General features: G+C 41.1%; 1 protein-coding gene across 1 annotated transcript; it reads left to right on the top strand.

The window, feature by feature from the left end:
* The first annotated feature begins 720 nt into the window (after positions 1-720).
* Positions 721-27,365, top strand: LOC110512221 (charged multivesicular body protein 5). The gene is made up of 8 exons (XM_036986794.2): positions 721-918; positions 1,417-1,521; positions 6,999-7,045; positions 18,973-19,066; positions 20,637-20,708; positions 20,789-20,897; positions 21,844-21,959; positions 24,734-27,365. The coding sequence occupies exons 1-8, from the start codon at positions 850-852 to the stop codon at positions 24,782-24,784; spliced, it is 663 nt and encodes a 220-aa protein (XP_036842689.2). The 5' UTR covers positions 721-849; the 3' UTR covers positions 24,785-27,365.

Below are 27,365 nucleotides of genomic sequence, written 5' to 3'. Positions count from 1 at the left end.
CTGTGATTTTGATCATTTGTGTGGTTTTAAAAAATATTATGTCGAAGTCTCCAGTCATGTAAAATGACGCATAATTAAATTGCATTAAATGCATTAATAAAAGGTCAACTTTTCCCCGGGATCCGAGGCAACAAAAAAATCTGCCCCATCTGTGCAACTTCTGTAAGTGCCTCTACTTTACTGATTGATCTATGCCACTACTCAAATGATATGCTTTATTATAAAGGTCATATTTTACCTCATGATCCCTGTTTTCATTGATGGTTTATAACTGTGTTGGTCACCCCGCCCCCTTAGCCTCAACCAGGCTAGGCCCCTCAGCCCCAACCAGGCCAGACCCCCCCCCCGCCCCCTTAGCCTCAACCAGGCCAGACCCCCCCGCCCCCTTAGCCCCAACCAGGCCAGACCCCCCCGCCCCCTTAGCCCCAACCAGGCCAGGCCCCCCCTCCCCCTTAGCCCCAACCAGGCCAGGCCCCCCCGCCCCCTTAGCCCCAACCAGGACAGGCCCCCACGCCCCCTTAGCCCCAACCAGGCCAGGCCCCCCCGCCCCCTTAGCCCCAACCAGACCAGACCCCCCCGCCCTCTTAGCCCCAACCAGGCCAGGCCAGAGTAATAACAGACTGATAGAAATCTGCCCTGGAATTGAAGGTCTTCATGTGCAGCGCCAGTTGTCACCACACGAGGGCGACCTTTGCTCAAACTTCATTGGCCACCGTCATTACCAATAGCATCACTTTGTGTAGGTACCGCAGCTTCCGGGTGTGTTCAGCGTTGGTTTATATATATATATATTGATGCATTGTGTTTTATGACAGGTTAAAAGGCTTCTGGGAGTTATATATTGTCAAAATGAATCGAATATTTGGTCGGGGAAAACCCAAAGCACCTCCTCCTAATCTATCGGACTGCATAGGAAATGTAAGTTTTGTCTGGTGGTTGTTTTTAGCTAGCTATGATGACAACCAGTCAGCTACAATGAGCCAGCTAACGTTACCTAGCGATAGGTTGTTCATCTGTCAAAATCAGAACAACAGAACTCACCAACATCTCATCATATTACTGTTCAACAGTAGAGCCATTTCCCTGGATGTGTTCATTTCACTTCAGCAAGTTACGGTTAGGGTCATTTTCATCTTGGGTCAAACAGCTAATAAACTGTCTTCTTTCCCAACGTGGGAATCCTGTTATTTGGTGTCTTGCTGCTTCAGGCTATTACAGTAATGTCAGTTACTGCTGTTGTCTGTCCAGGTCTCATGTCTCTCCTAGCTGTAGGCCTGTCTGGGAACTGTCCAAGGGGCTGCATTCTCCTTCGGTTTAGCCCAAACATGTCATTTAAAGGAAGGACTGTGGTATCTGTGCCTTTTTAGTTCGTATTTATTGATACATATGTGATTAACTGAGAGCTGTGTGATGTAGGTGGATGCCAGGGCGGAGTCTATGGATCAGAAGATCTCCCGTCTGGACGCTGAACTGATTAAGTATAAAGACCAAATGAAGAAGATGAGAGAAGGACCCTCTAAGGTTAGAGGGGAAATAGAGGGAAGGGATGTGTTGGGAGATTTAGTAGATGGATCAGGTTAGAGGGGAAATAGAGGGAAGGGATGTGTTGGGAGATTTAGTAGATGGCTCAGGTTAGAGGGGAAATAGAGGGAAGGGATGTGTTGGGAGATTTAGTAGATGGATCAGGTTAGAGGGGAAATAGAGGGAAGGGATGTGTTGGGAGATTTAGTAGATGGCTCAGGTTAGAGGGGAAATAGAGGGAAGGGATGTGTTGGGAGATTTAGTAGATGGCTCAGGTTAGAGGGGAAATAGAGGGAAGGGATGTGTTGGGAGATTTAGTAGATGAGGAAATCCATTTGAATTCAATCACTTTTTGACAGCAGCCCTTTTGATTTAAACACAACGTTCCGCCCATGGAAGAAGAGGTCAGGAAGTGACGTTTGGGACCAAAACATTCAGGAGATAAAGGTCCTCAAAGTTGACCCGTTTTGCATACCCCACCATACCACGAGACATCACTGGAAAAAATAAATTGATGATTTGTAATAAATATTATGACATTTCACATAAATGATCTAAAAACGTGTAAGCTCAGATTTTTTTCAGATTCACATTTTGTAGTTTAGGCCCTATTTCACATCATCTGAGGTTGTGTTGTGCCCTCCATCGGTTGAGACACAACATGCTCTTGAATACAGAATGGGTGTCATTTCAATCATAGAAACATAATCATAGAATGGACCTATCCCTTCATACCACTAAATCAAATGTATTTATATAGCCCTTCTTACATAGGAGATTATAACAGAACATGGCCAAGATGTTCAAATGTTCATAAATGACCAGCAGGGTCAAATAATAATAATCACAGTAGTTGTCGAGGGTGCAACAAGTCAGCACCTCAGGAGTAAATTTCAGTTGGCTTTTCATAGCCGATCATTGAGAGTATCTCTACTGCTCCTGCTGTCTCTAGAGAGTTGAAAACAGCAGGTCTGGGACAGGTGGCACGTCCGGTGAACAGGTCAGGGTTCCATAGCCGCAGGCAGAACAGTTGAAACTGGAGCAGCAGTACGGCCAGGTGGACTGGGGTCATCACGCCAGTTGGTCCTGAGGCATGGTCCTAGGGCTCAGGTCCTCCGAGAGAGAAAGAGAATTAGAGAGAGCATACTTAAATTCACACAGGACACCGGATAAGACAGGAGAAATACTCCAGATATAACAAACTGACCCTAGCCCCCTGACACAAACTACTGCAGCATAAATACTGGAGGCTGAGACAGGAGGGGTCAGGAGACACTGTGATACCCCCGGACAGGGCCAAACAGGAAGGATATAACTCCACCCACTTTGCCACAGCACAGCACTACATTTAGATGCTACACCATTGACTTTTTATTGGCATTTTTACTTCTAATTACGACAAAACAAATGGCTGCCGTCGCATGTCAACTTAAATGACCATGACTATTTTATTATCTACACTTACAGTGGGGCAAAAAAGTATTTAGCCAGCCACCAATTGAGCAAATTCTCCAACTTAAAAAGATGAGAGAGGCCTGTAATTTTCATCATAGGTACACTTCAACTATGACAGACAAAATGAGAAAAAAAATCCAGAAAATCACGTTGTAGGATTTTTTATGAATTTATTTGCAAATTATGGTGGAAAATAAGTATTTGGTCAATAACAAAAGTATATCTCAATACTTTGTTATATACCATTTGTTGGCAATGACAGAGGTCAAATGTTTTCTGTAAGTCTTCACAAGGTTTTCACACACTGTTGCTGATGGAAGGAGGTTTTCACTCAAAATCTCACGATACATGGCCCCATTCATTCTTTCCTTTACACGGATCAGTCGTCCTGGTCCCTTTGCAGAAAAACAGCCCCAAAGCATGATGTTTCCACTCCCATGCTTCACAGTAGGTATGGTGTTCTTTGGATGCAACTCAGCATTCTTTGTCCTCCAAACACGACGAGTTGAGTTTTTACCAAAAAGTTATATTTTGGTTTCATCTGACCATATGACATTCTCCCAATCTTCTTCTGGATCATCCAAATGCTCTCTAGCAAACTTCAGATGGGCCTGGACATGTACTGGCTTAAGCAGGGGGACACGTCTGGCACTGCAGGATTTGAGTCCCTGGCGGCGTAGTGTGTTACTGATGGTAAGCTTTGTTACTTTGGTCCCAGCTCTCTGCAAGTCATTCACTAGGTCCCCCCGTGTGGTTCTGGGATTTTTGCTCACCGTTCTTGTGGTCATTTTGACCCCACGGATTGAGATCTTGCGTGGAGCCCCAGATCGAGGGAGATTATCAGTGGTCTTGTATGTCTTCCATTTCCTAATAATTGCTCCCACAGTTGATTTCTTCAAACCAAGCTGCTTACCTATTGCAGATTCAGTCTTCCCAGCCTGGTGCAGGTCTACAATTTTGTTTCTGGTGTCCTTTGACAGCTCTTTGGTCTTGGCCATAGTGGAGTTTGGAGTGTGACTGTTTGAGGTTGTGGACAGGTGTCTTTTATACTGATAAGAAGTTCAAACAGGAGCCATTAATACAGGTAACGAGTGGAGGACAAAGGAGCCTCTTAAAGAAGAAGTTACAGGTCTGTGAGTGCCAGAAATCTTTCTTGTTTGTAGGTGACCAAATACTTATTTTCCACCATAATTTGCAAATAAATTCATTAAAAATCCTAAAATGTGATTTTCTGGATTTTTTTTCTCCATTTTGTCTGTCATAGTTGAAGTGTACCTATGATGAAAATTACATGCCTCTCTCATCTTTTTAAGTGGGAGAACTTGCACAATTTGTGGCTGACTAAATACTTTTTTGCGCCACTGTATCTTAACGCAACATGCAACAATTTCAAACATTTTGCTGAGTTACAGTTCATATAATGAAATCAGTCAAGTGAAATAAATTAACTAGGCCCTAGTCTGTTAATTTCACGACTAGGAATACAGATATGCATCTGTTCGTCACAGATAGGGGTGACCTCATTTAGTTGACTCTTTGATTGTTTGGTCAATAGGATGTTGGTCGACCCAATACTTTTTTTTTAGTCAAGCAAATAAATGTAAAAAAATAATAATTAAAAAGTTGTTTGCCTAACTTGTGAGAATTTTAGGGGGGTTCATTTCATTTCATTTATGAGTTGTCAATTTATTAATTGTCTTTTGTTTGGAGCGCTCCTGTCAATCTTAAGGACCTGAATACGCTTAGAATAGGCCTTTAGGCTACCTGGCTGTTCACAAATGTAGGGCATATAAATGTGCCTATTTGAGGATCCGATAGTATTTCTGATTGGCTTAACACACAACCACTGTGGAACTTCTCAAAATAAAGTATTCTTCACCTTTGAATAACAGACTGGAAGCTTCAAAAGGAGGATGGTGCTTGGAATCATTGTTCTTCCTCTGTCAATCATGGTTACCTGCAAGGAAACACGTGCCGTCATCATTGCTTTGCACAAAAAAGGGCTTCACAGGCAAGGATATTGCTGCCAGTAAGATTGCACCTAAATCAACCATTTATCGGATCATCAAGAACTTCAAGGAGAGCAGTTCAATTGTTGTGAAGAAGGCTTCAGGGCGCCCAAGAGTCCTGTGTCATGCCAACAGTAAAGCATCCCGAGACCATTCATGTGTGGGGTTGCTTCTCAGCCAAGGGAGTGGGCTCACTCACAATTTTGCCTAAGAACACAGCCATGAATAAAGAATGGTACCAACCATCCAGGAACAGTTTGGTGACGAACAATGCATTTTCCAGCATGATGGATTACCTTGCCATAGGGCAAAAGTGATAACTAAGTGGCTCGGAGAACAAAACATAGATATTTTGGGTCCATGGCCAGGAAACTCCCCAGACCATAACCCCATTGAGAACTTGTGGTCAATCCTCAAGAGGCGGGTGGACAAACAAAAACCCACAAATTCTGACAAACTCCAAGCATTGATTATGCAAGAATGGGCTGCCATCAGTCAGGATGTGGCCCAGAAGTTAATTGACAGCATGCCAGGGTGAATTGTAGAGGTCTTGAAAAAGAGGGGTCAACACTGCAAATAATGACTCTATGCATCAACTTCATGTAATTCATGTAAAAGCCTTTGACACTTATGAAATGCTTGTAATTATACTTCAGTATTCCATAGTAACATCGGACACAAATATCTAAAGACACTGAATCAGCAAACTTTGTGGAAGTTAATATTTGTGTCATTCTCAACTTTTGGCCACGACTGTAGGCTATTTTTTACATATTGCCAACAGTAGTTACTTTTAGATTTGTATTATTTTCATTTAGATATAATTTTGATTAACCACGACATTGATTTTTGAGCTATGAAGACTTTATAATGAATTAAATAAAACTATTCCACGAAAATGTGCACATGAAAATCATAACTGGCTTGCAGATCAGTAGAAATGGTAGGATAACTTGGCACTTCAAATGGAGAAGGTTGTAGACCGCTGGTGTAGCCTGTTACTGGTAACGTCAGGAACATCATGGCAGAATCTGCCAAGGCCAGCAACAGCAGCTATATTGATCTCTGCCTCCCTCTTGAGTCATTTGTGTGTCTTCATTTTTAATTGCTTAAAGCATCAGACAAGCTCAGTAACCTACATATAGTTGATATCATGTGTCTATATATGGAATAATACACGTTTTAAAATGTAGACTAATAGATTGGTCGAAACAACAAAACTCTCAGTCGACCAAAAAAAAGGGAGGGACGTGGATCGGAAAACCAGTCAGTATCTGGTGTGACCACCATTTGCCTCATGCAGCGTGGCACATCTCCTTTGTTGTCAAAACATTTTTTAATTCAAACGGTTTCACCCTAGAGCAGCGTTTCCCAAACTCGGTCCCCGGGACCCCAAGGGGTGCACGTTTTTATTTTTTCCCCAACACTACACAGCTGATTCAGATGATCAACTAATCATCATCATTAAAACCTAAACGTGCACCCCTTGGGGTCCTGAAGACCGAGTTTGGGAAACGCTGCCTTTGACTGACCGCTTACACTAACCTCTGATGCCTGCAAGTCTATGTGTCAGTATGTCTGCCTGTCCGTCTGTCTAGCCTGCCTGTCAGTCTGTCTTGCCTGCCTGTCAGTCTGTCTGTCTTGCCTGCCTGTCAGTCTGTCTGTCTTGCCTGCCTGTCAGTCTGTCTGTCTTGCCTGCCTGTCAGTCTGTCTGTCTTGCCTGCCTGTCAGTCTGTCTGTCTTGCCTGCCTGTCAGTCTGTCTGTCTTGCCTGCCTGTCAGTCTGTCTGTCTTGCCTGCCTGCCTGTCAGTCTGTCTGTCTTTTCTGCCTGTCTATCTGTCTGTCTGTCTCTGGCTGTCAGTCTGTCTTGCCGGTCTGTCTTGCCTGTTTGTCTTGCCTGTCTGTCTGCCTTTCTGTCTGTCAGTCTGCCTGTCTGTTTGTCGGTGTTCTTGGGAGGAGAAAGCTGACGGACTAATAAAGTCTTCTTGTCTTCTATCTCCTCTTCCTCTCCAGAACATGGTGAAGCAGAAAGCTATGAGGGTTCTGAAGCAGAAGAGACAGTAAGATGTTGTTCATTTCAGTACTACTGTATAAACAAGATACCACTGTTGTTTAGAAACTAACACTCAGAAAATGAGTCATTGTCGATTCAGCTTGGAATAAATGACCATTTTGTATTCCAGGTATGAATAATTATATTTTATATTGAAGATATGTGATATATTGTATTCTACACTGAGTGGACAAAACATTAGACACAGACTGACCAGGTGAATCCAGGTGAAAGATATGATCCCTTATTGATTGATGTCACTTGTTAAATCCACTTCAGTCAGTGTAGATCAGGGGTCCCCAACTGGTGCCCTGTGGGACAAATCTGACCCATCAACAATATTATTTGCCATCCCAAATTTAAAAAAATAATATTATTTAAAACAAAGATGCCGAGATGCAAAAAGTCCCAAATGCAATGTTTTTATTTTATTTTATTTAACCTTTATTTAACCAGGAAGGGCTCATCGAGATTTAAAATCTATTTTTAAGATCGTCCCGGCCAGGATAGGCAGCACCAAGTCATTCCAAAAATTACAGACAGACAACATGAAAAACTACAACTAATCTAGTAAAAACCATTGAATTCACAAGAGTGTAAAACAGCAAATTAAAAACATTGACAGGTCAGGGAATCAGCCTCAAGATCCTTCATCAGTGATTTAAAAACACCAATCGGGACAAGTTCTTCCAGTTTAAAAGTATTTTGTAAGGCGTTCCAAGACGATGGTGCAGAGGACATAAATGCCCTTTTACCAAATTCAGTTGGGACATTTGGAACAGTTAGCAGGATAAAGTCCAGCGAACGAAGAGAGTACCCACCACATTTCTGAACAATAAAAATGCCCAAATAAAAAGGTAGTAAACCCAAAATGGCTTTGTAAATACAAGTATACCAGTGACTGAGCCTACGAGTGACTAGAGAAGGCCAGCCAACCCTGGTATACAAAGTGCAGGGGTGCGTAAGTGTTTTGCAGTTTAAAATAAATCTCAATGTGCCATGGTAAAGGGTGTCAATTGATCTCAAACACTGAGTGGAAGCATTCATATATAAAATATCCCCATAGTCTAGTAAAGACATAAATGTAGCTGATACTAGCCTCCTTCTGGCTTCAAAAGAAAAACAGGCCTTATTCCTAAAATAAAATCCCAATTTCAACTTCAATTTTTTTGTAAGTTGTTGAATATGCAATTTAAAAGAGAAGCCGTCATCAATTAAAATTCCAAGATATTTATATGAGGTTACAACTTCAATCTCCTTGCCCTGACAGGTAGTAATAGCTGAAAGGTTCAGAGGTCTATTTCTTGCATTAGAAAACACCATTTGTTTAGTTTGGTCAGTATTGAGGATAAGCTTCAATTGACACAGGGTATGTTGAACAGTATAAAAAGCAGTTTGCATGTTCTGGAAAGCTTTTGTAAGAGACGAGGCACAAACAGTAAATAACAGTATCATCAGCATAAAAATTAAGTTGCGCATTTTGGACATTTTTGTCTAAATCATTTATATAAATAGTGAATAAGAAGGAAGTTAGAAGGAAGAGAAGGAAGTTAAGCCACCTAAATAATGCAAAACGTACATTTTAATTTCATTCGTGAGGAGAGAGAATGCAGGAGACAGTCAACTAATAAAGCAGAGGACCATTCTGTGGTGCTGAGACGTAAAGCTGCAACAGCAGCTAATAGGTGAACAGCGCCTGGTGCTGAAAATATAGCTCACTTGTTATGCAAGTGTTGCCCAGCAACAGATGGAGAAAAACTACACCAGTTGAGTATTTCATTTCAACACTAATATTCATCTTAATTTGACTTTACAAACAACAAGAGGGCTTAATTGGAGTCTAATTCTACCCAGCCGAGGCCTTTATAAAATAATTGAACTGCCAGAGGTAGGCTATAAAGCGTATCTTTCACTAGCCCAGCCGAGGCCTTTATAAAATAACTGAACTGCCAGAGGTAGGTTATAAGGCGTAACAGTATCTTTCACTAGCCCAGCCAGAGGTAGGCTATAAGGCGTAACAGTATCTTTCACTAGCCCAGCCAGAGGTAGGCTATAAGGCGTATCTTTCACTAGCCCAGCCAGAGGTAGGCTATAAGGCATATCTTTCATTAGCCCAGCCAGAGGTAGGTTATAAGGCATATCTTTCACTAGCCCAGCAGAGGCCTTTATAAAATAACTGAACTGCCAGAGGTAGGTTATAAGGCGTATCTTTCACTAGCCCAGCCAGAGGTAGGTTATAAGGCATATCTTTCACTAGCCCAGCAGAGGCCTTTATAAAATAACTGAACTGCCAGAGGTAGGTTATAAGGCGTATCTTTCACTAGCCCAGCCAGAGGTAGGCTATAAGGCGTATCTTTCACTAGCCCAGTCAGAGGTAGGCTATAAGGCGTAACAGTATCTTTCACTAGCCCAGCCAGAGGTAGGTTATAAAGTGTAACAGTATCTTTCACTAGCCCAGCCAGAGGTAGGCTATAAGGCATATCTTTCACTAGCCCAGCCAGAGGTAGGCTATAAGGCATATCTTTCACTAGCCCAGCCGAGGCCTTTATAAAATAACTGAACTGCCAGAGGTAGGTTATAAAACAATCAGTTAAATGTAGCATCCTACATAAAACAATCAGTTAAATGTAGCGTCCTACATAAAACAATCAGTTACATGTAGCATCCTACATAAATAAAATCAATCTTTATTTGTCACGTGCCGAATACAATGAGTGTAAACTTTACCGTGAAATGCTTACTTACAAGCCCTTAACCAACTGTGCAGTTCAAGAAGAGTTAAGAAAATATTTACCAAATAAATTACATTTAAAAATTACAAAAAGTAACACAATCAGTGTGCAGGGGTACAGGTTAAAGATAAATTGTACATGTAGGTAGGGGTGAATTGACTATGCATAGATAATTAACAGTGAGTAGCAGCAGTTTACAAAATAAATGTTGGGGGGGGGGGGGTCAATATAATAGTCTGGTGGTCATTTGATTAATTGTTCAACAGTGGCTTATGGCTTGGGGATAGAAGCTTTTAAGGAGCCTTTTGGTCCTAGACTTGGCGCTCCGGTACCACTTGCCGTGCAGTAGCAGAGAAACCTGTCTATAACTTGGGTGACTGGAGTCTCTGACAATTTTATGGGCTTTCCTCTGATACCGCCTGGTATAGAGGTCCTGGATGGCAGAAAGCCTGGCCCCAGTGATGTATTGGGCCGTACGCACTGTAGTGCCTTACGGTCAGATGCCGAGCAGTTGTCATACCAAGCGGTGATGCAACCGGTCAGGATGCTCTCGATGGTGCAGCTGTAGAACTTGTTGAGGATAAACAATAATTTAAAGAATATAAATGAGTCTCGGGTTAGCCTGCTCCTGAAACGACAAAACAAACAGAAAATACTGTTAGCTTGAGACCTAAATATCCCTGGATAAGCACTCATGATAATGTGAGTATTTACTAAATACAGTCATATAGGCCACTAATTTACTTAGTCAATGGGACAAGTTGCATTTCTCCTCTGACACGATTTTGTGGATGTCGGGTGAGATGGATGTGATTTTAATACACAGGCAGTACTTGATTGACTTATGTGAAAGTTCCTGTCGTGGGTCTATATTGTGTTCATAGAGTATAAACAGGACTCGGAGGTGTTAGTCGATCCAAACATTGTTAGCACATAAAATGCTATTTTGTTTATAGTGCTGTATTCCTCTGAGCATGCCACCCACACAGGGACTCGGCACTCCTGAGCACATCCCTGATTTGGTTCAATGTCTGGAGTTCAATCAGCTCAGTTTGAATTGAGGCCTCATCCAGCGAGGGTATCGTTTTCTTATCAAGGGATGAGACTTCTCCACCTGGGCGGACTGTGAAAGGATCACGTACAAACACAATGATATCCTTGGTCATGCTGTAATGATATCCTTGGTCATGCTGTAATGATATCCTTGGTCATGCTGTAGTGATATCCTTGGTCATGCTGTAATGATATCCTTGGTCATGCTGTAATGATATCCTTGGTCATGCTGTAATGATATCCTTGGTCATGCTGTAGTGATATCCTTGGTCATGCTGTAGTGATATCCTTGGTCATGCTGTAATGATATCCTTGGTCATGCTGTAGTGATATCCTTGGTCATGCTGTAGTGATATCCTTGGTCATGCTGTAATGATATCCTTGGTCATGCTGTAATGATATCCTTGGTCATGCTGTAATGATATCCTTGGTCATGCTGTAGTGATATCCTTGGTCATGCTGTAGTGATATCCTTGGTCATGCTGTAATGATATCCTTGGTCATGCTGTAGTGATATCCTTGGTCATGCTGTAGTGATATCCTTGGTCATGCTGTAATGATATCCTTGGTCATGCTGTAGTGATATCCTTGGTCATGCTGTAGTGATATCCTTGGTCATGCTGTAATTATATCCTTGGTCATGCTGTAGTGATATCCTTGGTCATGCTGTAGTGATATCTTTGGTCATGCTGTAGTGATATCCTTGGTCATGCTGTAATGATGTCCTTGGTCATGCTGTAGTGATATCCTTGGTCATGCTGTAGTGATATCCTTGGTCATGCTGTAATGATATCCTTGGTCATGCTGTAGTCTTCAGATCTGGTGGAGAAGTGGTCCCTCGGCTGCTTGATGAAATCTTCCATCTTCTGTGGTTTATGAACTGATATGCAAAACGACGGCAGATTCAAAACTTAGAATTGTTCAATTTAAATTATTATACAGAATTCTTGCAACCAACATAATGTTATTTATATGGGGGATGCAAACCTTCCCTGCTCTGCAGATTTTGCTATGAAGAGACAGATTCATTAGGTAATTTGTATTGGTACTGTCCATATGTAGCTTGTTTTTGGTCGCAGGTCCAGGAATGGCTGAAGAATTGCAACATTTACCTGGAGCTAACCCTGTAGATAGCAATACTGGGCGATCTGAAAAGTCATAGTCAATCGATCAATAATATAATTATACTTTTAGCAAAAATATTTATCTTTAATTTACAATCTGTAGAAACTATGATAGTAGAAAGGTTTAGAGCGTTTGTGAAACATCCCAGCACAGTGGGAACATATATGGCAAATAGAAATCCAATATGGATTTAACAGATAGATGGGAGTGGCTGAAGGATGGGACTAATAACAAGATAACCAATGTAAAACATACTGTGTCTGTAAAATGTATATACAGTGCCTTGCGAAAGTTTTCGGCCCCCTTGAACTTTGCGACCTTTTGCCACATTTCAGGCTTCAAACATAAAGATATAAAACTGTATTTTTTTGTGAAGAATCAACAACAAGTGGGACACAATCATGAAGTGGAACGACATTTATTGGATATTTCAAACTTTTTTAACAAATCAAAAACTGAAAAAATTGGGCGTGCAAAATTATTCAGCCCCTTTACTTTCAGTGCAGCAAACTCTCTCCAGAAGTTCAGTGAGGATCTCTGAATGATCCAATGTTGACCTAAATGACTAATGATGATAAATACAATCCACCTGTGTGTAATGAAGTCTCCGTATAAATGCACCTGCACTGTGATAGTCTCAGAGGTCCGTTAAAAGCGCAGAGAGCATCATGAAGAACAAGGAACACACCAGGCAGGTCCGAGATACTGTTGTGAAGAAGTTTAAAGCCGGATTTGGATACAAAAAGATTTCCCAAGCTTTAAACATCACAAGGAGCACTGTGCAAGCGATAATATTGAAATGGAAGCAGTATCAGACCACTGCAAATCTACCAAGACCTGGCCGTCCCTCTAAACTTTCAGCTCATACAAGGAGAAGACTGATCAGAGATGCAGCCAAGAGGCCCATGATCACTCTGGATGAACTGCAGAGATCTACAGCTGAGGTGGGCGACTCTGTCCATAGGACAACAATCAGTCGTATATTGCACAAATTTGGCCTTTATGGAAGAGTGGCAAGAAGAAAGCCATTTCTTAAAGATATCCATAAAAAGTGTCGTTTAAAGTTTGCCACAATCCACCTGGGTGACACACCAAACATGTGGAAGAAGGTGCTCTGGTCAGATGAAACCAAAATTAAACTTTTTTGGCAACAATGCAAAACGTTATGTTCGGCGTAAAAGCAACACAGCTGAACACACCATCCCCACTGTCAAACATGGTGGTGGCAGCATCATGGTTTGGGCCTGCTTTTCTTCAGCAGGGACAGGGAAGATGGTTAAAATTGATGGGAAGATGGATGGAGCCAAATACAGGACCATTCTGGAAGAAAACCTGATGGAGTCTGCAAAAGACCTGAGACTGGGACGGAGATTTGTCTTCCAACAAGACAATGATCCAAAACATAAAGCAAAATCTACAATGGAATGGTTCAAAAATAAACATATCCAGGTGTTAGAATGGCCAAGTCCAGACCTGAATCCAATCGAGAATCTGTGGAAAGAACTGAAAACTGCTGTTCACAAATGCTCTCCATCCAACCTCACTGAGCTCGAGCTGTTTTGCAAGGAGGAATGGGGAAAAAATGTAAGTCTCTCGATGTGCAAAACTGATAGAGACATACCCCAAGAGACTTACAGCTGTAATCGCAGCAAAAGGTGGCGCTACAAAGTATTAACTTAAGGGGGCTGAATAATTTTGCACGCCCAATTTTTCAGTTTTTGATTTGTTAAAAAAGTTTGAAATATCCAATAAATGTCGTTCCACTTCATGATTGTGTCCCACTTGTTGTTGATTCTTCACAAAAAAATACAGTTTTATATCTTTATGTTTGAAGCCTGAAATGTGGCAAAAGGAAGGATTGTTGAGGAAGGACATCAGTAATAGGACATCAGTAATAGATGGTTGAGGGTTGAGGAAGGACATCAGTAATAGATGGTTGAGGAAGGACATCAGTAATAGATGGTTGAGGGTAGAGGATGGACATCAGTAATAGATGGTTGAGGGTAGAGGAAGGACATCAGTAATAGATGGTTGAGGGTAGAGGAAGGGCATCAGTAATAGATGGTTGAGGGTAGAGGAAGGACATCAGTAATAGATGGTTGAGGTTAGAGGAAGGACATCAGTAATAGATGGTTGAGGTTAGAGGAAGGACATCAGTAATAGATGGTTGAGGGTAGAGGAAGGACATCAGTAATAGATGGTTGAGGGTAGAGGAAGGACATCAGTAATAGATGGTTGAGGGTAGAGGAAGGGCATCAGTAATAGATGGTTGAGGGTAGAGGAAGGACATCAGTTATAGATGGTTGAGGAAGGACATCAGTAATAGATGGTTGAGGAAGGGCATCAGTAATAGATGGTTGAGGGTAGAGGAAGGACATCAGTAATAGATGGTTGAGGGTAGAGGAAGGACATCAGTAATAGATGGTTGTGGGTAGAGGAAGGACATCAGTAATAGATGGTTGAGGGTAGAGGAAGGACATCAGTAATAGATGGTTGAGGGTAGAGGAAGGACATCAGTAATAGATGGTTGAGGGTAGAGGAAGGACATCAGTAATAGATGGTTGAGGGTAGAGGAAGGACATCAGTAATAGATGGTTGAGGGTAGAGGAAGGACATCAGTAACAGATGGTAGAGGAAGGACATCAGTAATAGATGGTTGAGGGTAGAGGAAGGACATCAGTAATAGATGGTTGAGGGTAGAGGAAGGGCATCAGTAATAGATGGTTGAGGGTAGAGGAAGGACATCAGTAATAGATGGTTGAGGGTAGAGGAAGGACATCAGTAATAGATGGTTGAGGGTAGAGGAAGGACATCAGTAATAGATGGTTGAGGGTAGAGGAAGGACATCAGTAATAGATGGTTGAGGGTAGAGGAAGGACATCAGTAATAGATGGTTGAGTGTAGAGGAAGGACATCAGTAATAGATGGTTGAGGGTAGAGGAAGGACATCAGTAATAGATGGTTGAGGGTAGAGGAAGGACATCAGTAATAGATGGTTGATGGTAGAGGAAGGACATCAGTAATAGATGGTTGAGGGTAGAGGAAGGACATCAGTAATAGATGGTTGAGGGTAGAGGAAGGACATCAGTAATAGATGGTTGAGGGTAGAGGAAGGACATCAGTAATAGATGGTTGAGGGTAGAGGAAGGACATCAGTAATAGATGGTTGATGGTAGAGGAAGGACATCAGTAATAGATGGTTGAGGGTAGAGGAAGGACATCAGTAATAGATGGTTGAGGGTAGAGGAAGGACATCAGTAATAGATGGTTGAGGGTAGAGGAAGGACATCAGTAATAGATGGTTGAGGGTAGAGGAAGGACATCAGTAATAGATGGTTGAGGGTAGAGGAAGGACATCAGTAATATATGGTTGAGGGCAGAGGAAGGACATCAGTAATAGATGGTAGAGGAAGGACATCAGTAATAGATGGTTGAGGGTAGAGGAAGGACATCAGTAATAGATGGTTGAGGGTAGAGGAATGACATCAGTAATAGATGGTTGAGGGTAGAGGAATGACATCAGTAATATATGGTTGAGGGTAGAGGAAGGACATCAGTAATAGATGGGAGAGGTTGAGGGTAGAGGAAGGACATCAGTAATAGATGGTTGAGGGTAGAGGAAGGACATCAGTAATAGATGGTTGAGGGTAGAGGAAGGACATCAGTAATAGATGGTTGAGGGTAGAGGAAGGACATCAGTAATATATGGTTGAGGGCAGAGGAAGGACATCAGTAATAGATGGTAGAGGAAGGACATCAGTAATAGATGGTTGAAGGTAGAGGAAGGACATCAGTAATAGATGGTTGAGGGTAGAGGAATGACATCAGTAATAGATGGTTGAGGGTAGAGGAATGACATCAGTAATATATGGTTGAGGGTAGAGGAAGGACATCAGTAATAGATGGGAGAGGTTGAGGGTAGAGGAAGGACATCAGTAATAGATGGGAGAGGTTGAGGGTAGAGGAAGGACATCAGTAATAGATGGTTGAGGGTAGAGGAATGACATCAGTAAAAGATGGTTGAGGGTAGAGGAAGGACATCAGTAATAGATGGTTGAGTGCAGAGGAAGGACAGGAGTTAATAACAAACAAAATAAATGTATTGTAAAATAGACTGTGTCCATGAAATGCATAAAGTATGTATCAGTGTAAAATACAGACCTGAGCGTTGTTGTCCACTAGTTTACCCCAGTTGGGGGAGGGGTGGGTGGAGGTTAATAAATGAAATGTATAAAAAATATATATGGTATGAATAATGATGTATTGTATTCCAGGTATGAATAATGATGTATTGTATTCCAGGTATGAATAATGATGTATTGTATTCCAGGTATGAATAATGATGTATTGTATTCCAGGTATGAATAATGATGTATTGTATTCCAGGTATGAATAATGATGTATTGTATTCCAGGTATGAATAATGATGTATTGTATTCCAGGTATGAATAATGATGTATTGTATTCCAGGTATGAATAATGATGTATTGTATTCCAGGTATGAATAATGATGTATTGTATTCCAGGTATGAATAATGATGTATGGTATTCCAGGTATGAATAATGATGTATGATATTCCAGGTATGAATAATGATGTATTGTATTCCAGGTATGAATAATGATGTATTGTATTCCAGGTATGAATAATGATGTATTGTATTCCAGGTATGAATAATGATGTATGGTATTCCAGGTATGAATAATGATGTATGGTATTCCAGGTATGAATAATGACCATGTTATAATGATGTATTATATTCCAGGTATGAATAATGATGTATTGTATTCCAGGTATGAATAATGATGTATTGTATTCCAGGTATGAATAATGATGTATTGTATTCCAGGTTTGAATAATGATGTATGGTATTCCAGGTGTTAATAATGATGTATGATATTCCAGGTATGAATAATGACCATGTTATAGTCCAGGTATGAATAATGATGTATTGTATTCCATGTATGAATAATGATGTATTGTATTCCATGTATGAATAATGATGTATTGTATTCCAGGTATGAATAATGACCATGTTATAATGATGTATTATATTCCAGGTATGAATAATGATGTATGATATTCCAGGTATGAATAATGATGTATGGTATTCCAGGTATGAATAATGATGTATTGTATTCCAGGTATGAATAATGATGTATGGTATTCCAAGTATGAATAATTATGTATTGTATTCCAGGTATAAATAATGATGTATTGTATTCCAGGTATGAATTATGATGTATGGTATTCCAGGTATGAATAATGATGTATGGTATTCCAGGTATGAATAATGATGTATGATATTCCAGGTATGAATAATGATGTATTGTATTCCAGGTATGAATAATGATGTATTGTATTCCAGGTATGAATAATGATGTATTGTATTCCAGGTATGAATAACGACCATGTTATATTCCAGGTATGAATAACGACCATGTTATATTCCAGGTATGAATAACGACCATGTTATATTCCAGGTATGAATAATGATGTATTGTATTCCAGGTATGAATAATGATGTATTGTATTCCAGGTATGAATAATGATGTATTGTATTCCAGGTATGAATAATGATGTATTGTATTCCAGGTATGAATAATGATGTATGGTATTCCAGGTATGAATAATGATGTATTGTATTCCAGGTATGAATAATGATGTATTGTATTCCAGGTATGAATAATGATGTATTGTATTCCAGGTATGAATAATGATGTTTGGTATTCCAGGTATGAATAATGATGTATGGTATTCCAGGTATGAATAATGATGTTTGGTATTCCAGGTATGAATAATGATGTATGGTATTCCAGGTATGAATAATGATGTATTGTATTCCAGGTATGAATAATGATGTATTGTATTCCAGGTATGAATAATGACCATGTTATATTCCAGGTATGAATAATGATGTATTGTATTCCAGGTATGAATAACGACCATGTTATATTCCAGGTATGAATAATGATGTATTGTATTCCAGGTATGAATAATGATGTATTGTATTCCAGGTATGAATAATGATGTATTGTATTCCAGGTATGAATAATGATGTATGGTATTCCAGGTATGAATAATGACCATGTTATAGTCCAGGTATGAATAATGATGTATTGTATTCCATGTATGAATAATGATGTATTGTATTCCAGGTATGAATAATGATGTTTTCTATTCCAGGTATGAATAATGATGTATGGTATTCCAGGTATGAATAATGATGTATGGTATTCCAGGTATGAATAATGATGTATGGTATTCCAGGGATGAATAATGATATATTGTATTCCAGGGATGAATAATGATATATTGTATTCCAGGTATGAATAATGACCATGTTATATTCCAGGTATGAATAACGACCATGTTATATTCCAGGTATGAATAAGGACCATGTTATATTCCAGGTATGAATAATGATGTATTGTATTCCAGGTATGAATAACTACCATGTTATATTCCAGGTATGAATAATGATGTATGGTATTCCAGGTATGAATAACGACCGTGTTATATTCCAGGTATGAATAATGATGTATTGTATTCCAGGTATGAATAATGATGTATTGTATTCCAGGTATGAATAACGACCATGTTATATTCCAGTTATGAATAATGATGTATGGTATTCCAGGTATGAATAACGACCGTGTTATATTCCAGGTATGAATAATGATGTATTGTATTCCAGGTATGAATAATGATGTATGATATTCCAGGTATGAATAATGACCATGTTATAATGATGTATTATATTCCAGGTATGAATAATGATGTATGGTATTCCAGGTATGAATAACGACCATGTTATATTCCAGGTATGAATAATGATGTATGGTATTCCAGGTATGAATAACGACCATGTTCTATTCCAGGTATGAATAATGATGTATGTTATTTCAGGTATGAATAACAGCCATGTTCTATTCCAGGTATGAATAATGGGCATGTTATATTCCAGGTATGAATAACGACCATGTTATATTCCAGGTATGAATAATGGGCATGTTATATTCCAGGTATGAGGGCCAGAGAGACCAGCTGGCTCAGCAGTCCTTCAACATGGAACAGGCCAACTACACTATACAGTCCCTCAAGGATACCAAAACTACAGTAAGAACTGTCATTAACTACACTGTATCTGCAGTATAGCCCAACTACACCATCCATTCACTAAAGGACACCAAATGACACTAAAACTACAGTAAGAACTGTCACAAACTACACTGATAACTATGATGTAACTACACTATAACTACATTATAACCAAACTACACTGTAACTACACCACACTATAACTACACTATAACAACACCATAACTACACTACACTGTAACTACGCTACACTATAACCACACCATAACTACACTATGCTGTAACTACACTACACTATAACCACACCATAACTACACTACACTGTAACTACACTACACTATAACCACACCATAACTACATGACCCTGTAACTACACTGTTACTACACTGTTACTACCCTGTAACTACACTACACAACACTGCATTGTAACTACACTACACTGTAACTACACCAAAACTATACTACACTGTAACTACACTACACTATATCTACACCAGCACTACACTACCCAGTGTAACTACACTGTAACAACACCATGCAAAGTGCATACAGTGGTTGATGTCATCAGCACTCTGCCTTCAAGTCTCCGGAAAGCGTGTGTTTTTTTATTTATTTTTTTATTTTTTTATTTTACCTTTATTTTACTAGGCTACTAAGTAGGCTAGGCTTACTAAGTCAGTTAAGAACAAATTCTTATTTTCAATGACGGCCTAGGAACAGTGGGTTAACTGCCTGTTCAGGGGCAGAACGACAGATTTGTACCTTGTCAGCTCGGGGGTTTGAACTTGCAACCTTCCGGTTACTAGACCAACACTCTAACCACTAGGCTACCCTGCCGCCCCAGGCAGTGAGGGGCCCCTTTCATTATAACGTTGAAGGAAATACTTTCCTAGCATGTGAGGAACGTGCTTGCTGGCCTCGTAAATGTTAACCAGCTAACTAAGAAAATATTTTTTGGCTACAGTTACGCTAACCCATTTGCAATCCTTTTAGCTGTGCTTGCTAGCTTGCCGGCTAGCTACAGAGGTTAGCTGGCTAGTTATCTACAGTAGTTGGCTACTGCCATGAAGTTGTTGTTGTGTTATCATATTTAGCCTGTTCCATCGTTTGCAGAATGCATACATTAGAATATAGAGCGGGAGAAGGGAATATAACTGCACTGTAACTACACTACACTAGAACCACACCATAACTCCACTATAACTACCTGCTGTTAGACAGTGGACACACCGTGGACACGGTGGACACATTTAAATGTAGATGCATGACACGTTTGGAATCCCATGATCAGAACTCTATAATCAGAATACAACAACTGCTTTAACTGTCATGTCTAGACACCTAGACATGACAGTGGCCTCAGACTACAATAAGGATTACACAATCTGTCTCTGTTCAGTTCTCTTCTGTCCCACGGAAGAGAACTGAAACATGCATCCAAAGCAGAGGGAATGGGTTTGATTAGACATAAAGGATAAGTCCTTGACGACTTGTCCTTTAGATATAAAGGATCAGTCCTTGACTACTTGTCCTTTAGATATAAAGGATCAGTCCTTGACTACTTGTCCTTTGTATTGTTGGTTCCCAGGTGGAGGCTATGAAGATTGGAGCTAAAGAGATGAAGAGAGCTTACAAGGACGTGAAAACCGATCAGATAGAAGTAACTAATTTAATGTGTTTATATCAGTTCTCTCACATTATACGCTGTGGAGCTTCTTCATTTTGTCTGATGTGGTGTAGGACCTACAGGATCAGCTGGAGGATATGATGGAGGATGCCAACGAGGTTCAGGAGTCTCTGAGTCGCAGCTACGGAACTCCTGACATAGACGAGGATGACCTGGAAGCAGGTAGGGGTGTGGATATAACAGCAGGTAGGGTAGGGGTGTGGATCTAACAGCAGGTAGGGGTGTGGATATAACAGCAGGTAGGGTAGGGGTGTGGATCTAACAGCAGGTAGGGGTGTGGATCTAACAGCAGGTAGGGATGTGGGTCTAACAGCAGGTAGGGGTGTGGATCTCACAGCAGGTAGGGATGTGGATCTAACAGCAGGTAGGGATGTGGATCTAACAGCAGGTAGGGGTGTGGATCTAACAGCAGGTAGGGTAGGGGTGTGGATCTAACAGCAGGTAGGGTAGGGATGTGGATCTAACAGCAGGTAGGGTAGGGATGTGGATCTAACAGCAGGTAGGGGTGTGGATCTAACAGCAGGTAGGGGTGTGGATCTAACAGCAGGTATGGTAGGGGTGTGGATCTAACAGCAGGTAGGGTAGGGATGTGGATCTAACAGCAGGTAGGGATGTGGATCTAACAGCAGGTAGAGGTGTGGATCTAACAGCAGGTAGCAGTGTGGATCTAACAGCAGGTAGCAGTGTGGATCTAACAGCAGGTAGGGGTGTGGATCTAACAGCAGGTCGGGATGTGGATCTAACAGCAGGTCGGGATGTGGATCTAACAGCAGGTAGGGGTGTGGGTCTAACAGCAGGTAGGGGTGTGGGTCTAACAGCAGGTAGGGATGTGGCTCTAACAGTAGGTAGGGATGTGGATCTAACAGCAGGTAGGGTAGGGATGTGGATCTAACAGCAGGTAGGGATGTGGATCTAACAGTAGGTAGGGTAGGGATGTGGATCTAACAGCAGGTAGGGATGTGGATCTAACAGTAGGTAGGGATGTGGATCTAACAGCAGGTAGGGGTGTGGATCTAACAGCAGGTAGGGATGTGGGTCTACAGCTGGTTGATGTTGTATGTTGTCAGAGCTGGATGCCCTAGAGGATGATGTTGTTTTGTGTTGTCAGAGCTGGATGCCCTAGGGGATGAGTTGTTGCTGGATGATGACAGTTCCTACCTGGATGAGGCTTCCTCTGCCCCCTCCATCCCAGAGGGCATACCCAATGACAGTAAAACCAACAAGGTAAGACACAGCCCTTGCCTGCACAGAGCCCTGACCTCAACCCATTGAACACCTTTGGAATGAAATGGAACACCAACTGCAAGCCAGGCCTAATCGCCCAACATCCGTGTCCGACCTCACTAATGCTCTTGTGGCTGAATAGAAGCAAGTCCCCGCAGCAATGTTCCAACATCTAGTGGAAAGCCTTCCCAGAAGAGTGGAGGCTGTTATAGCAGCAATGTTCCAACATCTAGTGGAAAGCCTTCCCAGAAGAGATGTTATAGCAGCAATGTTCCAACATCTAGTGGAAAGCTTTCCCAGAAGAGTGGAAGCTGTTATAGCAGCAAACTGGGACCAACTCCATATTAATGACCATGATTTTGGAATGAGATGTTCAATCAGCAGGTGTCCACATACTTTTGGTAATGTAGTGAACTTATTCAGTGCATTTCGAAAGTATTCAGACCCCTTGACTTTTTCCACATTTTGTTACGTTACAGCCTTGTTCTAAAATGGAATCAATAAAAAAAAAATCTAATCAATCTACACACATTATCCCGTAATGACAAAGCAAAAATAGGTTTTTAGACATTTTAGCAAATGTATTAAAAATAACACCCTTTACTCAGTACTTTTTTGAAGCACCTTTGGCAGTGATTACAGCCACAAGTAGTCTTAGGTATGACGCTACAAGCTTGGCACACCTGTATTTGGGGAGTTTCTCCCATTCTTCTCTGCAGATCCTTTCAAGCTCTGTCAGGTTTGATGGGGAGCGTCGCTGCACAGATATTCTCAGGTCTCTCCAGAGATGTTTGATCTGGTTACCCATTGCCCCAGTCTGAGGTCCTGGGCGCTTTGGAGCAGGTTTTCATCAACGATCTCTCTGTACTTTGCTCCGTTCACCTATCCCTCGTTCCTGACTAGTCTCCCAGTCCCTGCCGCTGAAAAACATCCCCACAGTATGATGCTGCCACCACCATGCTTCACTGTAGGGATGGTGGCAAGTTTCCTCCAGACGTGACACTTGGCATTCAGGCCAAATAGTTCAATCTTGGTTTCATCAGACCAGAGAATCTTGTTTCTCATGGTCTGAGAGTCCTTTAGGTGCCTTTTGGCAAACTTTTTACTGAGGAGTGGCTTCCGTCTGGCCACTCTACCATAAAGGCCTGATTGAGAGGAACTCTGGAGCTCTGTCAGAGTGACCATCGGGTTCTTGGTCACCTCCCTGTCCAAGGCCCTTCTCCCCACGATTGCTTAGTTTGGCCGGGCGACCAGCTCTAGGAAGAGTCTTGGTGGTTCTACACTTTTTCCATTTAAGAATGATGGGAGGCCACTGTGTTCTTGGGGACCTTCAATGCTGCAGAAATGTGTTGGTTCCCTTCCCCAGATCTGTGCCTCGACACAATCATGTCTCGGAGCTCTACGGACAATTCCTTCGACCGCATGGCTTGGTTTTTGCTCTGATATGTACTGTCAACTGTGGGACCTTATATAGACAGGTGTGTGCCTTTCCAAATCATGTCCAATCAATTGAATTTTCCACAGGTGGACTCCAATCAAGTTGTAGAAACATCTCAAGGATCATCAATGGAAACAGGATGCACCTGAGCTCAATTTCAAGTCTCATAGCAAAGGGTCTGAATACTTATGTAAATAAGTCATTTCTGTTTTTAAAAACCTGCGTTCGCTTTGTCATTATGAGTTATTGTGTGTAGATTGAGGAACATTTTTTATTTAATCAATTTTAGAACACGGCTGTAACAACAAAATGTGGAAAAAGTGAAGGGGTCTGAATAGTTTTTGAATGCGCTGTACTTCAATTCATTTTTTAAACTGGTAACCCCAGCTACCTTCATACTAGTCAGCTACCTTCATACTAGTCAGCTACCTTCATACTAGTCAGCTACCTTCATACTAGTCAGCTACCTTCATACTAGTCAGCTACCTTCATACTAGTCAGCTACCTTCATACTAGTCAGCTACCTTCATACTAGTCAGCTACCTTCATACTAGTCAGCTACCTTCATACTAGTCAGCTACCTTCATACTAGTCAGCTACCTTCATACTAGTCAGCTACCTTCATACTAGTCAGCTACCTTCATACTAGTCAGCTACCTTCATACTAGTCAGCTACCTTCATACTAGTCAGCTACCTTCATACTAGTCAGCTACCTTCATATTAGTCAGCTACCTTCATACTAGTCAGCTACCTTCATACTAGTCAGCTACCTTCATACTAGTCAGCTACCTTCATACTAGTCAGCTACCTTCATACTAGTCAGCTACCTTCATACTAGTCAGCTACCTTCATACTAGTCAGCTACCTTCATACTAGTCAGCTACCTTCATACTAGTCAGCTACCTTCATACTAGTCAGCTACCTTCATACTAGTCAGCTACCTTCATACTAGTCAGCTACCTTCATACTAGTCTTGTGGGTGTCCTAGAGAAAAACAGCCAATATGTTCGGGCGAGCCCCACCTTTCCACAGAGGGGCTACTAGTATGTAGCCCAAATCGTTCGTACGCTACAGACGAATTTGTGATAAGAGCGGTTTTCGGAACGTCTCATGGTCTGACAAACACCTCTCTAGCTCTGTCTCCTTTCACCACAGATGCAGAATGCCGACATCGGTTGATGCGGTGGGTTGAGACGGAGCCCAGGCAAAAAAAACATATCTCTAGCTTGAACTGACTGATATGTCATTGTTATTTTGTATTATGCTAATTATTTCAGCAGGGGTGCGGACATTGACTCTAGGGTTTTTTTTACACGTATTTTCTTGTTTTTTCAGGATGGTGTTCTGGTGGATGAGTTTGGTCTGCCACAGATCCCTGCTACATAAAACTACAGATCCCTGCTACATAAAACTACAGATCCCTGCGACATAAAACTACAGATCCCTGCTACATAAAACTACAGATCCCTGCTACATAAAACTACAGATCCCTGCTACATAAAACTACAGATCCCTGCTACATAAAACTACAGATCCCTGCGACATAAAACTACAGATCCCTGCTACATAAAACTACAGATCCCTGCTACATAAAACTGCAGATCCCTGCTACATAAAACTACAGATCCCTGCTACATAAAACTACAGATCCCTGCTACATAAAACTACAGATCCCTGCTACATAAAACTACAGATCCCTGCTACATAAAACTACAGATCCCTGCTACATAAAACTGCAGATCCCTGCTACATAAAACTACAGATCCCTGCTACATAAAACTACAGATCCCTGCTACATAAAACTACAGATCCCTGCTACATAAAACTACAGATCCCTGCTACATAAAACTACAGATCCCTGCTACATAAAACTACAGATCCCTGCTACATAAAACTACAGATCCCTGCTACATAAAACTACAGATCCCTGCTACATAAAACTACAGATCCCTGCTACATAAAACTACAGATCCCTGCTACATAAAACTACAGATCCCTGCTACATAAAACTGCAGATCCCTGCTACATAAAACTACAGATCCCTGCTACATAAAACTACAGATCCATGCTACATAAAACTACAGATCCCTGCTACATAAAACTACAGATCCCTGCTACACTTTTATACGTAGAGTAACATTTCTACATTACAATGATCTGACCTGAGAACAGGTTACATGACTTACTACCACTGTATTACTAAGGTATTGATGCTGTTTTGGAGATGAGTTTATACTGTTACCAATAGGGTTTACATTTATCTAAAGCCATCCCTTTAAACTTGGTGTACCTTTAATGTTCTCAACAGACTCAGTGGACTATATGGAGAGAAGGTTCAGAGTATTAGGGATCAATGACAGGAAGCCATGGAAATACATACATTTCTTTCCTTTTCCAATTGGTAGATTTTAAAATGCTCTGATCTTGTATATTATTTAGGGTTAGGAAAGTAAAATCAGGTTTGGAGTGCCTTTACGCACTAAATATATTGGTTAATCAAAACTACAGTGGTTTGATTCATCCTAAAAGTTGTCATATTCAGTTGTTCAATCCATGAAGTATTGGAAGGGGAGAAAAGTGTACAGTAGGGGTTGGCCAGTAGTCCTTTAAAACTATCCTAATAATCATCACTAATCGTGGAACTGTGATGACAACTGACTGTCCAGTCGTCTTGAACCGTGCACCAGGCTCCAGGTATCAACTGCTATGTGTGGTCTGCGTTCCATAATGATTCACATCATAGGCGAAATGACCACGGGGGGTAGGGGACATGTCCCCCCCAACATTCAGAACAGGTCAATTCGTGTCACCCCCCCAACCCCCAATCATTTCTTTAAATAAAAAAAAAATGATTCCAGGCAATGTTTTTTTAAATGTTTTTAAAAAATCGCCCTTGATTCAAATAGGCTACAGGTCCCAAATTATTGCACAACTTGTGCAATTAGCACACATTAGCTTCATATGGTCCACTATTGCTAGCGTCCCTCAGGAACAACCACACCAACATGACAGAGGGGAGAAAGGTCCACTAACAATGGAATGGAATGATGCAACCTGTCAGGAAACTAACACTAAAGAAACCGTTATACATGTACACTATGGTTCAAAAGTTTGGGGTCACTTAGAAATGTCCTTGTTTTTTAAAGAAAAGCACCATTTTGGTCCATTAAAATAACATAAAATTGATCAGAAATACAGTGTAGACATTGTTAATGTTGTAAATGACAATTGTAGCTGGAAACGGCAGATTTTTTAATGGAATATCTACAGTGTATATAGTCTAGACCAGGGCTATTCAACTATACTGAACAAAAATGCATATTTCAGTTGACTAGTTTTTGTGGAGAAGTCTCTCCTTCCTATCAGTAGAGAATGGGCCCCTATAATAAACTGCACCACCTCTGTGGGGACTTAAACTCATCAAATCTCGTTGCAAAGTTAGTTTTCAGTTTATCTAAAACTCTGATATCAAGGGATCTGTACTGATGACTGAATGTGGACTGAATGTGGTGCAGTGTAGGGAAATGGAGTGTTGAAAAGCCCTGGCCTACACTTCCTTCTGAACGTCTAACATAAGTGAGGTGGGTGTGGCTTCGTGACTGATCTCAGCAGCAGCTGCTCACCAACACGGTTGCTACGCCACCAAAACATGTGGGTGTCTGCTATCGTCGTTAACGCTTGATTTGATTGAATCTAGGCCTGTGTTTTTGACAACTCCATTGTCAAGCCAACCATTTGGCATGCCAGGGAGATAGCACGATAGCACAAACAGACTGGCACTCAGGCTACCCACCCCCTCCTCAGTAAGTATTGTCCTGTTCAGTATTAATTAGCCTGTACTAATATAACAGTGATGACTGAAACCATTGGTCCAGATATTAGGAACATTCCTTCCTGTCTGTAAGATGTGTGTTGGTTTTTGGAAACCAATTTAATAAAGGAACGGAGTTCCAGTTTTCTAAATGTT

The sequence above is a fragment of the Oncorhynchus mykiss genome, chromosome 8, assembly GCF_057628025.1.
Source record: "Oncorhynchus mykiss isolate SJ-2025 chromosome 8, ASM5762802v1, whole genome shotgun sequence".
In the NCBI taxonomy this organism is placed as follows: domain Eukaryota; kingdom Metazoa; phylum Chordata; class Actinopteri; order Salmoniformes; family Salmonidae; genus Oncorhynchus; species Oncorhynchus mykiss.
Note: the sequence above shows the minus strand (reverse complement) of the source record. Positions and strands in the feature narration are given on the sequence as shown.